The sequence below is a fragment of the Pan troglodytes genome, chromosome 9 (genome assembly GCF_028858775.2).
Source record: "Pan troglodytes isolate AG18354 chromosome 9, NHGRI_mPanTro3-v2.0_pri, whole genome shotgun sequence".
Lineage (NCBI taxonomy): Eukaryota > Metazoa > Chordata > Mammalia > Primates > Hominidae > Pan > Pan troglodytes.
The window spans coordinates 98438986-98451088 of record NC_072407.2 but is presented as its reverse complement, the minus strand read 5'-3'; the positions used below and the strand labels follow the sequence as shown (position 1 = coordinate 98451088).

At 43.1% G+C, this 12103-nt stretch overlaps 1 protein-coding gene and 1 non-coding gene across 3 annotated transcripts in view; one reads left to right on the top strand and one right to left on the bottom strand.

Annotated features, from left to right (window-relative positions):
- The first annotated feature begins 320 nt into the window (after positions 1–320).
- The window catches only part of MAML2 (mastermind like transcriptional coactivator 2), a 369041-nt gene continuing 357258 nt past the window's right edge, over positions 321–12103 (top strand). The window contains exon 1 of one of the 2 annotated variants that reach the window (XM_001147268.8): positions 321–2255. In XM_001147268.8, coding sequence (XP_001147268.2) covers positions 1743–2255 — 513 coding nt within the window. In that variant the 5' untranslated portion in view covers positions 321–1742. The remainder of the gene's footprint in view (positions 2256–12103) is intronic. The other variant, XM_054662647.2, reaches the window with a different exon arrangement.
- On the bottom strand, positions 2104–2211 carry MIR1260B (microRNA mir-1260b). The gene is given in 1 exon segment (NR_106651.3): positions 2104–2211. It is a non-coding gene; the product is annotated as a microRNA mir-1260b (primary transcript).

The following is a 12103-nucleotide window of genomic DNA, read 5'->3' as shown; positions in this document are numbered from 1 at the left end:
CTCGGTGCTCACACAGCTCGTGCTAGGTTGCTCAGTGGTGTCATTTACAATATACTGAAAAATGAAAATGATATCCTCAGCGGGGCGTAATGTAGGGCTGAAAGGGAAAACACATTCCTGGCCCGGAATTTCTTAAACATTTAGAGCTGGTGAAATGGTTGTGTAGAGGTTGGGGAATTTCCCCAGCCTTCCCCGCTTAACCGAGTCTGATGCTGAGCTGAGCCAGGGCAGCTGAGATGCGCAGGGCTTGGGATTTACCTCTTCAGCCACTGGGAGGCCCTCTGCGTTCCCCTTTCCCCGGTGCCTGGCTGCGATTACTCACTCGCGCAGTGGCACCAGCCTTCCACCAGGGAGCCTCGAACGAGCTCTCCCGCCCTCTCCCCGCCCCCCCCCACCCCCATCTGCAGCTTGCTGGCTCTCTCTTTCTCCCTCTCTGTCTCACTCTCTCTCTTTCTCTCCCTCTCCTATCGGAGCACAATGAAAGCCTGTGTATCGCCGTGACTCCGGGCGGGAGCCAGTGTCAGCAAAGCGGCTAACAACAGACGAGAAAGAGAAAGGAAAATACAAGCTACTTTTTTTTTTTCCATCTATAAAGCGGAGCAAATACAGGAGATAGAACCAGATTGCTTATTGCGAGTCCAGACCCTCAGATCCACTGGCCGGGGATGGAATGTACAAAAGTGGACAGAAAAGTGGCTGGACATGACTCGGTGCAATTTGCTGGAAGTTTGTAAGTTTGACCATCGTTTGTAAATTACTCTCGGAAGAGTTTGTCTCTCTTGATACTGTATTAGAATAGAGCCGGGGGTGAGGAATAGAAACGTAAGCGGGAAAGAAAAAAATGTGTTGAAGGATCTCTCTCAGTGGCTAGCGACTTAAGATTGCTTTTCATTTAAGGCTAGGAAACCTTAGAGGGAGTGAGGATTTTACCGGTGATTGGATTAGCTGAAGAAAAAAGCATGGTCCAAAAGTCCAATTACTGACATTGTTAACAGTTGAAAAGCTGTCTCCCTCTTTTGGGAGAAGACAACATCCTACAGTACCCCAAAGAGGAGAAAACACCGGAGCGAAAGGAAAGGGAGGAAAAATTAAAAGCCAAAAGACAGTCTCCCTTGATTTTTGCACATTTTGAACAGTGACTTAAACATCTTCTGAAACAGCACTGTTTTGTTTTGTTTTGGTTTTTTATTTAACCTGAGGAAAAGTCAAGGCTGCTGGTTACATAGACATGGTAGAAATGTGTTTCTCTGCAGAAACATCCCCATAAAGAATTGTCGGAAACAACTAGGTGAGGGGGAGTCCTCTCTATTAATACCTCTCTCAATACCTTTTGCTGTGTGTTTCTGTCTCTTGCTGGACAATCCCTGAATTCTTGATCTAACCCCCAGATCGTGTGTTTACAAAGTACCTAGTGGCTCTTGTCAGCTTGGTGGAGGAAAAAAAATCCACCAACTCTGTCCAACTTCTCCAGAGCTGTCAAATGCAATTAGAGTAAGTTAATCAGGGTTTGTTTCCAACTTATCCTCCCCCCAGCTGGTTTCTATTCTTTCTCCCCACCCTCTTTTTACTAACTCCCCTCCCCCACACCTTCTCCACGGCTCCCCCACAACCTCTGAAGACCTCTATTCATGTGGCCCTGAACACTGAGCTCACATTGTCAAAAACAGACTTGCCTGCAATAGCCAGCAGTAGCCTCTTTCCACCTCACCATCCCAGAGGCAGCAATCATTGTGTCCAGTAAGATGGGGGACACAGCGCCCCCGCAGGCCCCCGCAGGAGGGCTAGGGGGGGCCTCTGGGGCGGGGCTCCTTGGAGGGGGCTCAGTCACCCCGAGAGTGCACAGTGCTATCGTGGAGCGCCTCCGGGCTCGGATCGCTGTCTGCCGCCAACACCACCTGAGCTGTGAAGGACGATATGAACGAGGTAGGGCCGAGAGCTCAGACCGGGAAAGAGAAAGCACCTTGCAGCTCCTGAGCCTTGTACAGCATGGCCAGGGGGCAAGGAAAGCTGGCAAACACACCAAGGCCACCGCCACTGCTGCCACCACTACAGCCCCTCCACCGCCCCCTGCTGCCCCTCCTGCGGCCTCCCAAGCAGCAGCAACAGCAGCCCCACCGCCCCCACCAGACTATCACCATCACCACCAGCAGCACCTGCTGAACAGTAGCAATAATGGTGGCAGTGGTGGGATAAACGGAGAGCAGCAGCCGCCCGCTTCAACCCCAGGGGACCAGAGGAACTCAGCCCTGATTGCGGTAAGCACCTGGCTTTCTCATGGTTCTGGTTGTGGTCCTGTGGTCTCTTGTGAGGGTAGAGTTTGCTTTGGCCTAAGGTAGAGTGGATGGCAGTGAAAAAGGCCGAGATGTCACCTGACTACCTTAAAGGCCATTGGGTGCGTTCGGGTGGTTTCATGCGCCTACTCATCATGTTCTGTTGGTGCTCACTCCTGGGTTTTCCTTCGCTTATAGGATATTCCTTAACTGATAAGAAGCCTGAGTTTTCCAGAGGCTCTCTGGGGTCCACATCTTATAAAAGAAGAGGCTACCAGCTGGCAAGATCTGAGCCACTGAGGAAGGTTCTATCTCATGGATCCTCCAGCTTTGGCCAGCCAGCTCTGATTAGGCCCCCAAGCCATTTTTCAGCCCCAAAGCATTTATCAGCCCAGCTGGCTTTTATTAAAGCCTTTTTCTCCTTGCCCCATTTCCCCTCTCCCTTTTGAAGTGACCCCGTTCTTCTTCGCTTAAGAGAACATAAATGGTAAGCTGTAACAAATAGCAAATTCCCCAAATGTCCCCTCAGTCAAAAACAAAATTTGGGGAAAATATCCCAAAGAGAGACTAGGGAGGCACTGTTTCTTAAGAGGCCTACTCTCTGATTCCCTCTAGACTCTCTCACTCCTGAGCCACATCTCGATTCTTTTCCCAAGCACTCCAGTCCATTCCAGTAATGCTCCCTTAGAGCATTCGTTAAGTGGACAGGCACGAAGCAGCTATTTACACAGATCATCATCCTAGGAAATACCTTGTCTTCAGCCACTCCTGGTGACAGGATATCAAACCCAAAAGTTCTGATTAAGTTTCTGGCTGGAAGTTCTTCCCCAGAGGCACAGACATACACCATCCCAGAGGAGTATCCCTTGGATCATTGATTCTCAGTGCCAGTCCTGGTCAGGTGACTGCCTGCTGTTTGCAGGCTTCCCCCCAAAGCTGCTGGGCCAGTGGCCTCTGGTGGAAGGTAGAACCCTGCCCTGTGGCCCTGCAGGCTTCCTCCCTTTTGGAGCTCCATGGGACTTCTGGATTCTATGTCTGCTCCAGTTTACCTAGGTCAGCCCTAGCAAAAGCGACAGGAAATGGCCATGCAAGCCCCAAAGTACTCAAAAAGCCCAAAGGAGATGGTGCTATTGTGTCTAACTGCTCCTCCAAAGGAGCTTGATATTGAGCTCTCGGGAGAGGACATCCTCTGGCCAGACGCTCAGGATGGCTCTTTCTGGCTTCCCTTAATCCCTGGCCTGGGTCCATGGTGACGAAGACCCTGGGAATCTCTGGGGAGTAGGATGGTGCTTTTCTCCCCAGCCATAAGCACATTTACTTGGGCTACCTAGAAATGGGACTCCTTGAGGCCAGCTCCAGATGAAAAATAACTACCAACAGTTAAGCTGCACAGGGTTTACAGTTTTACCCTTGAATAGCACTAGCTTGTGGGGTTGTATTAGAGCTTCGAAGCCTAATATCCTTTTTCTACCACCTGCTCTATTCCCGCTTCTCCCTGGAATTCCCAGGGAAAGCAGTGGGAGGTTGTTTTGTGAAAAAAGAGATGTTAGGGTAAAGGAGGGGGGTAAAGAATCGCTCAAATGGAGAGAAGAATGAGGTTTGTATGTATGTGTGTGTCACCAGCATCTGCAGCCAAAAGTATCTAAATGCCTTGATTGTCCCCAGTAAATTTATAATCTGTCTGCAAGTCTCCCAATAATGCGGCTTTGTGTGCTTCACAGTCTCCTGGTAAGTGTTTCTGGGGATGGAACGGCGAGTGAGGCACCCGGCCCAACCCTGAGTGGAGAAGACTGATCTCTGCCCGGGGTGTCAAGGCCGGAGCGGGGCCGTGAAGAGCCACAGTGGGCTTCCCTTGTGGCCTTCACAGCCCAGCCTCTGAAGGAAAGGTGGCATGTTTGCCTCTGGCCTTGTTCTTTGAGCTTCTGCTTTTGTCCAACTTGGCAGTAAGCTGAGACAGCCTTTTTTTTCTAGGGTGTTTCATGATGGGAAATGAAACCAACTTTAGTGGTCGTTGTAACTTTACAGTAGCAATACCCATGCTGGGAGGGAAGTGAGGGAGCGGTGTCTGGCCCTTCCCGACTGAAAGCTTACTGCTGCAGAAGCCATAGCTGGCTGCTGTGCTACCTCTGGCCTAAGTGGGAATCTTTCTCTCTTCTAACCACCAGCCATCTCCTGAGACATTCCCTTAGAGGAGCTCCCTCTCCAGGTGTAGTGATGATGCAGAGAGGCACAGTTTAAGTTAGGAGGGTAAGGGATAGTATATTTCTATTTTCATTGAAAATATGTGGCATTGCACGGGTTGTTGGAGATTCCCTCTCCATTTTAGCTGCTAAATTTGGCCCGTTGTTACTCAGCACAGTACTCAGAGATGGTGATGCAAGTGCTGTATTAACCTGATAACACTGTGTCCAAAGGGAGGCCTGGGCATTTTGAAGTGATTCACCAAGCCCATTACATTGGCAGGTCTCACTTTACTCGGGCTCCTCTTATTTTTCAGATATGCTATTAATTTTAAAAGGGCCTTTGTTCAGGGTGAGTGTCAGAATTTTTTCTTAATTTTATTGCTACTGTGTCCATAACCAGATTTATGTGACTTGGGTGTGTTGAATGTATAACTTTAATAGTTAATTCGTATGCCATAAGTGGCCATAAATGTCCTTTGGAGAAAGGGAGAGAATATTGATCATCTAAAATCAAATATGTGCTGTGTCCTCAGATGAAAGCTTTGTATCCTGCATACCTTCTAGTACAATGCCTTGAAGACAGTGGGTAATATTTGTTGAATGAAGGTGAAAGGACAACTTCTGTTTGGGGGGATAATGTTGACTTTCATGGGTATTATACAGCAAGGAATATATAATGTCTGAATCCTTTCAATAGCCTTAAGTTTCAAGAACAATGCAAGAATAACCTCCAAGCCAGTTTTAATTCTGTCCACATTGACAGCCTAATTCTACAGCCCTTACTCAGCCAGTTTCTTCATTTAGCTCAAGTACAAGTTCAGGGGAAGCCCCGCTGCTGCAGAGTCTGCAGGAACAGGGCCTTTCAGAGGGCCCGGATTATAGGGCTTTGAGCAGATCTGCATTTCTAACCACTTGGAGCAGACTTTAGGCACTAACTCATTTTCTGGTGAAGTATGTTTGAATCTTTGAATGAACTGTGAAACTGAATAATTGCTGGTCCATGGAACAGTAAGGTTTAGAGCTTCTGTGGTACATTATTAATCTTTCCCTTTTGCCTGAGACAAGCTCTTTTTCTGTTGCATAGATTGTGTTGCTAGGATCACTAGATAAGTGGTTCCATGTCATCTCTGGCTTCAGAGATTATCTTTTCTCTAATGTCATGTGGAGGAAAGAAAGTAGATCAGACAAGGACCCTACATCCCTTGGTTTTGTGCCTGCTGGATCACCATCTGGGTTACCTAGGACAAGTCACTTAGCAGTCATCTGTGGAACAGAGAGGACAATCATGCTGCCCCAGCTTGTTGAGAGAAGCAAATGAGCATGTTTTTCTGAACAAGCTTTAGAAAAAATTAAGCACTGCCAAAATGCAATACTAGTGTTAGTAGTAATAAACTTCTAAACAATGAATGATAATACTAGTTCTTCTAGGAGTTAAATGTATACTCAGCTTTCAGTTGTCGGTTTTAAATGATGAAATAGCACTTATTGTAAATAGAGGGATTGGCATTTCAAATTTACTGCTGTCAAGATAAGACTGACGTATCCGTATACTTAAGTGTTCCTGAAGGTCCCAGGAAATCCTAGTGCAATGCTATGAAAGTCTTTGGAGTCTTTGAATGCATCTACTTTACAGGCCTCTGCATGGACCTGGGAAGCTTTGGAAAGGTGTGTCCCCCAGAACATCTAAGGAATATTAGAAAAGTTGTTTACACAAATGCATGGGAAAGTTAAATATTTTGTCAACAATTGTCTAAAATGTTAATTGTTAGCTTAAGAAAGTCAAACAAGTTAAATCATTGCCAGAGTACCCTGGTTATTTTTAACTGATAATAATCAAGTTTCCAATTGACAATTAAAAAGTTGAGAGCTGTAAGTGGGAGGCCAGATCTGGGTATCTATGGCTGTCTACATGATAAATGTCCTCCTAGGACAGTGATAGGAGTGTTTATATTATTTATATATGCAGCCATCATTTCCTTAAAAACTGACCTATTTTCGTTCTGTTTTCTAGAACAAAGTAAAAAAAAAAGGAGAGTTCTTATCTATCTAGGACCTTCCTACCACTTATTTCAAGTAAATATAATTATAAGATCTCACAAAGGCAAAAGGGTTCAAGTGGAGAGAGGAGTTAGTATAATACTTTACAAAAAATTGATAAAAACCTTTCTTTGACATCAAGGTGATGTTATCATGTAAACCAAGATATCTTGCTTGTTTAGGACAATGTTTGTTTATAGAAGGCATCTGCTTTCTTTGAAATAATATTGGTAGGTGATGTTCATCAAATGTTTCTAAATCTTAGTGTTTAATCACTTATGGCTTCTGTATTGTAAACATTTTTAAATACCAATATGTTTAAATATGGGCTTTCAGATGTTCTTAGACATACCAATTTAAATATGACTAAAAGAGTGGCCATAATTAGCTGTTTTTTTTTGTTGTTGTTGTTGTTGTTTGTGTTTGTGTTTAGCACTGTTATTTAATCTAAGAAAGCCTGAAAGGGAGTCTGAAAACAGTCATCCAGTTCTGCTATCCATGGCAGCTAAGCCTTTCTGAATGGATTCTACTGCTTTCTTGTTCTTTAATCCAGACCCTTATATATGTTTATGTTCACAGGCAGGGCAATGTTTAGTGAAAACAATTCTAAATTTTTTATTTTGCATTTTCATGCTAATTTCCGTCACACTCCAGCAGGCTTCCTGGGAGAATAAGGAGAAATACAGCTAAAGACATAGTCCCTGCTTACTTACAGCCTAATGGTATGCAAAACCACTTCAATAAAGTAACAGGAAAAGTACTAACCAGGTAGAATGGACCAAAACTGATATAGAAAAATCAGAGGAAGAGAGGAACAAATATTTACTGAGTCCTAGAATGTACAAGGCTTTTTAATTACATATTTTATGTAAGGCCTGCAAAAAACAGGTGAGTAATCAACATTTGTCCCATTTTACATATAAGGAAACTGAAGCTTAAATTGAATAATTTAATGCATAGATTTTATAGTTAGACCCATGTTCAGGTCCCTTTGTTATACCTACTAGCTGTATGAATATGAGAAAATAATTTTGTTATTTTCTTGGCATCAGTATTTTCATCTGCAAAATAAAGCTAAAGTTATTTAGCAAAACAGTCAGCATAGTGCCTGATATATAGTAGGTGCTCAAAACATGAGTACCACTAGTAGTTGGTAGTAGAGAGATTCAAATATAGGCCAAGGATAGCTATATGAGAACATGGGTCACCAGCAGGGCCTGAGAAGAGGGAGAAAATACGGAAATGTGGGATTGGGGTCGCTGAGTGCAGGCATGTAAGTTAAGTGTTTGGGGAACAGAGCAGTGCTTGACTGAGCGTGGCTGGACGTGAGTACTGAGGGGGACAAATGAGATTGATCCACATCCTGGAGGGCCTGGAGATCCGGTAAGAGCAAATCAGAAGCCCTGGAAAATGGTAGAGCAAGGACGGCTCCAAGGAATCAACAGCTATGATGCAATAATAATCCTTCATATACTTGAAGACAAGTATTACATTTCCCCTCCAGCAGGCTCTTCTCACAGCGCATTGCCTAAGTGCTCTGTACTACCCATCTTCAAGTCCCTTGAGCTGCTTAATGCCTTGCTATTTACACATTCTCCCATTCATGGTGAGTTATATACTGCATGACATGCCCTTTGACACTAAAAGGACATAGTTTTAAAGCACACTAGCTAGATGCAGAAGAGGAAGTAAAAGAAGCAGACCAAGCTATACCTCACTTCTTAGGTTCACCGGGCCTTCCAGTGCAAACAAGAAATGCCCTGTTGGTAAAAGTGTTTATACTCTCTTGATGTGTAAATCAGTCTTCCCAACAAATGAGTTTGCCTGTATACTAATGTGGAAAAGGTATTCTCATTATTAAAAAAATCATGAACAAAAATTCATAAGAAAAGCATTATTTTAGATGGTCTTTGAGATGTACTTATTTCCTTGCTTGTAATACAGATGTGTTACAAATTTTTTACTTGCCTTAAGGTCCAGTTGGATACCAGTTTCCCCCATTTAGTTCTTGTTTACAAGGGAAAGATGGCAAAGGAGAAAAGCCAACATCTCCTTCCTCCCTGATTCATGGCATGATGCTTGGATGCTGACGGTAGTGAATGGGCTATTGACCAGCTTCAACCTTGGCCTACACATTTGTGAGAAACAGAGGTAAAAGAGCGAAAGCTATTCCACTTCCCTATAGAGGACATGAAGAGAGAAGTTCACATATTCTCCACAGGTTGAGGACAACTAGAGAGCTGGACCCTACCATAGCCAAATTACTGAAGGAATGGATATGAAAATGGGCAAATGGCAATACTGACACATGCTACAGCTCTCCAACGGTCTTAATGTTTTAGCAAAGGTTTTTAAACTCTTACATCAAGATTGTATGCATGGGTCCTTTTTAGAGTTTGGGAAAATATTCATTAATTCAGTAAATAATCTTTGTACAGCTCTTCTGTGCCATGAACTGTGCCAGGAATACATTGATGGACACTTCAGTATAGCCTTTGCCCTCTTTGAATTTACAGTGTAGACGGGAGGTGAGTGGGGTTAGAAATAGAACTGTTACAGTTGGCTTGTGTAAGGAGGCAAAGAAGCATAGCAGTTAAGAGCCTGAGATCTTAACTCTTAACTCTGAGGTGAGACGACCAGATTTCAAATCACCCCTCTAACACTTAGTTGTGTTTTCTTGGATAGGTCAATTAAATTCCCTTGCCTCAGTTTTCTCGACTGTGAAATGGAGTGATAGTAATAGAACTAACATCTTAGAGCTGTTGATTAAATTTAGCAATTGCCTAGCACCTCGTAAAGGCTCAATAAATTTTAGCTGTTATTATTAGTGTGTGAAGTAACATACTTGAATCAGAGTCATAGGTTTCCCAGCCCAGAATTGTGTTTCCAGTAATGCATCAGACATTTAGAGGAAGAGCATGGCTTTTCTCTTTAATGTTTACTTAAAATGGTTAGTGAAGAGTATCATATTATCAGTTCCCTCAATAGTTGAATATGGAGACATCACCTGGGATAGATTTCCATCTCCCTAGAATGTTAAATAGTGTCCTTCTTGAGAATGGGACCAAGTACTACCTCTTCCAATCCTAAGATTCTAGGACTCCTAATCTAGAAGTTGAATAGAGTGAATGTCCTCTTGACTCCTTACTTCTAGAATTCAGTCTGGGTTTCCATTCAGTTACCCAGCAAGTGTGGAGTGTGGGCTTAGTAGGTAAATGAGAAATTTAAACCATCTATTGGGAGTTTTGAATCATTGGAACCGAATAGACAAACTTACCAATTTAATTGAATTATTAATTGAAATTAATGAATAATTCTTAAGTGAATTTGGTCCTAGAGCCACAAAAGGTTAGACGCTTCCTACTGTGGAGATTTAAATTTATGCTTTTGAAAGCCAGATCCCTGGCTAAAGTTGCTAACTTACTGCATCTGCAGATGAAAAGGCAACACAGATTTGCCGTCTTTCCAACCCTAAGCAGGAGCATGTTGAAATTTCCATGCCTTGATGTGGCTCTCACCTCAGAATCTCTTTACTCAGTACCTCCTCAAGTGCGGTTTTCCATAAAAAACATGAGGAAGATGTTGCCAAGGGTTCAAAGCAAGTTTTATTGATGACGATTCTTAATTGAAAGCATGATGTTTCTATGAAGTGACAGGATTAGAAAACAAATAGTCTCCGTTCTTTAGTAGATTATATTTGGGCAAGGATGGATTTATTGTCCAAACTCAGAGCAAAGAATGTAGTCAAAAATTTTTATCTTTTTTTTTTTTCGCTTACTCCCCGTGATTTAACCTTAGATTCCTCCCCTTTCTTGAGGATAATAATGCTTAGGAAATGTAGTGTCAAACATAGTTGTGTTGTTTTGTTTTTAACAGTGTTCTTGCTTCCTGAGTCATTCTGGCAGATTCATACATTAACATGGAATCATTAACATTTTTGCTTTAAAATTTCTCTTTTGTCAGAAATGTGGCTGAGTTATATTTGTGATTCTTATCCAGCCCTCTAATAACTGTCACCCACATGAAGCCCAACACCTTAAATGCCTCATTGTACAACAGAGTTCTTTTCAGGTAGCTCTCATAGATTTCAGTAGAAAGTTAATTACATGTCTGTTTCTAAGAAAATTCAGTTAAGGCAAAAGTCGGCTACAACCTCTAATAACTTACCAGGAGTCTGTTGGATACACAGTATAATCTCTTAGAGTCCTGGTAACCAGGGTGCAAAGAAGTAGCTTAATTGAATACAATATGTACTGTACTGTGTCTTACTTATGTGTAAAATGCTCATATCTGGAGGTCTCTGGAGTCTAAATTATGTAAAAATAAAAACATTCTCTGGCTAAGCAGCTGAGAAATGAGGATTTTTTGTTGTTGTTGATGTTTCTGTTCACCTAAGTTTCTGATACTTGCTAAACCGGCTAAGGCTTGCGCATTTGATTGCCACACCGCGCTACTTAATTTCAGACAGCACAAAGTATGTGCTAGTGTATTATCCCATTTGGTTGTTTCGCAGAAGTGTTAAAGTGCAAAGTGCAGAGGTGAGAGTAAACAGGAAAGAGGAGCTATCCTGACAGAAACAACAGACAGAGGCAACCGTTTAGTAAAGTTTGGGCCCAAGTCCTAGAGCCATTGCACCAAAGAGAGCTTCCTTTTCTCCCTTAGATTCTTTGCATGTGGATCTGTTTGCAGGCTCAGTCCCCCAGAGAGTGACTCTGAGCTGTCTTTGTGCTAAATTAAACATTAGTTTTCTCCTTGGGAACCTGATCTTCCATAGACTAGGCAACAATATCTTTCTGAGAGAGCTCCCAGCTAAGCATTTCCCTCAGGAAGATACTGGCTCAGGAGCCCTTTCACCTCTCCGATCTGCTTAGCTAGTGTGAGTGCGTGTTGCATGGGAATTGTTTTGTCTAACCAGGTCTAGAAGACCTTAAAGTGACGACTTGTACTTTAATCCTTGGTACAATGCTGGAGGACCCATGCTACTTTAGCATATAATAAATGAAAACAGAGTAGCACCCAGATCATATAAGATTACAACCACACATGGGAAGGAGTTCTGATTGCTCACTGCCTCCCAAATTCTGCACCCACAGCAATGAAAGAGAGTGAGTTGCAAAACAGAAGCCATCTCATTTCTAGCCTTCTCTCATCTCTATCCTGCCCATCCCCCTAGAGGGCCAGTTCATATTAGTCTAAAAATAGGACACTATTCTGCAATTTATAGAGTTGTATAAGCCCTTAGAGAGAAGACAGACCAAATCCTCTTTTCGTAAATGAAGAAATTAAAGCTTTTTTTTTTTTTTTTTTTTTGAGATGGAGTCTCACTCTTTCACCCACGCTGGAGTGCAGCAGTGCAATCTTGGCTCACTGCAACTGCCGCCTCCTGGGTTCACGTGATTCCCCTGCCTCAGCCTCCTAAGTAGCTGAGATTACAGGCGCCCACCACCACGCCCGGCTAATTTTTTTCCTTTTTTTTTTTTTTTTTTTTTTGTATTTTTAGTAGAGATGGGATTTCACCATGTTGGTCAGGCTGGTCTCAAACTCCTGACCTCAAGTGATCCACTCACCTTGGCCTCCAAAAAGTGCTGGGATTACAGGCGTGAGGCACTGTGC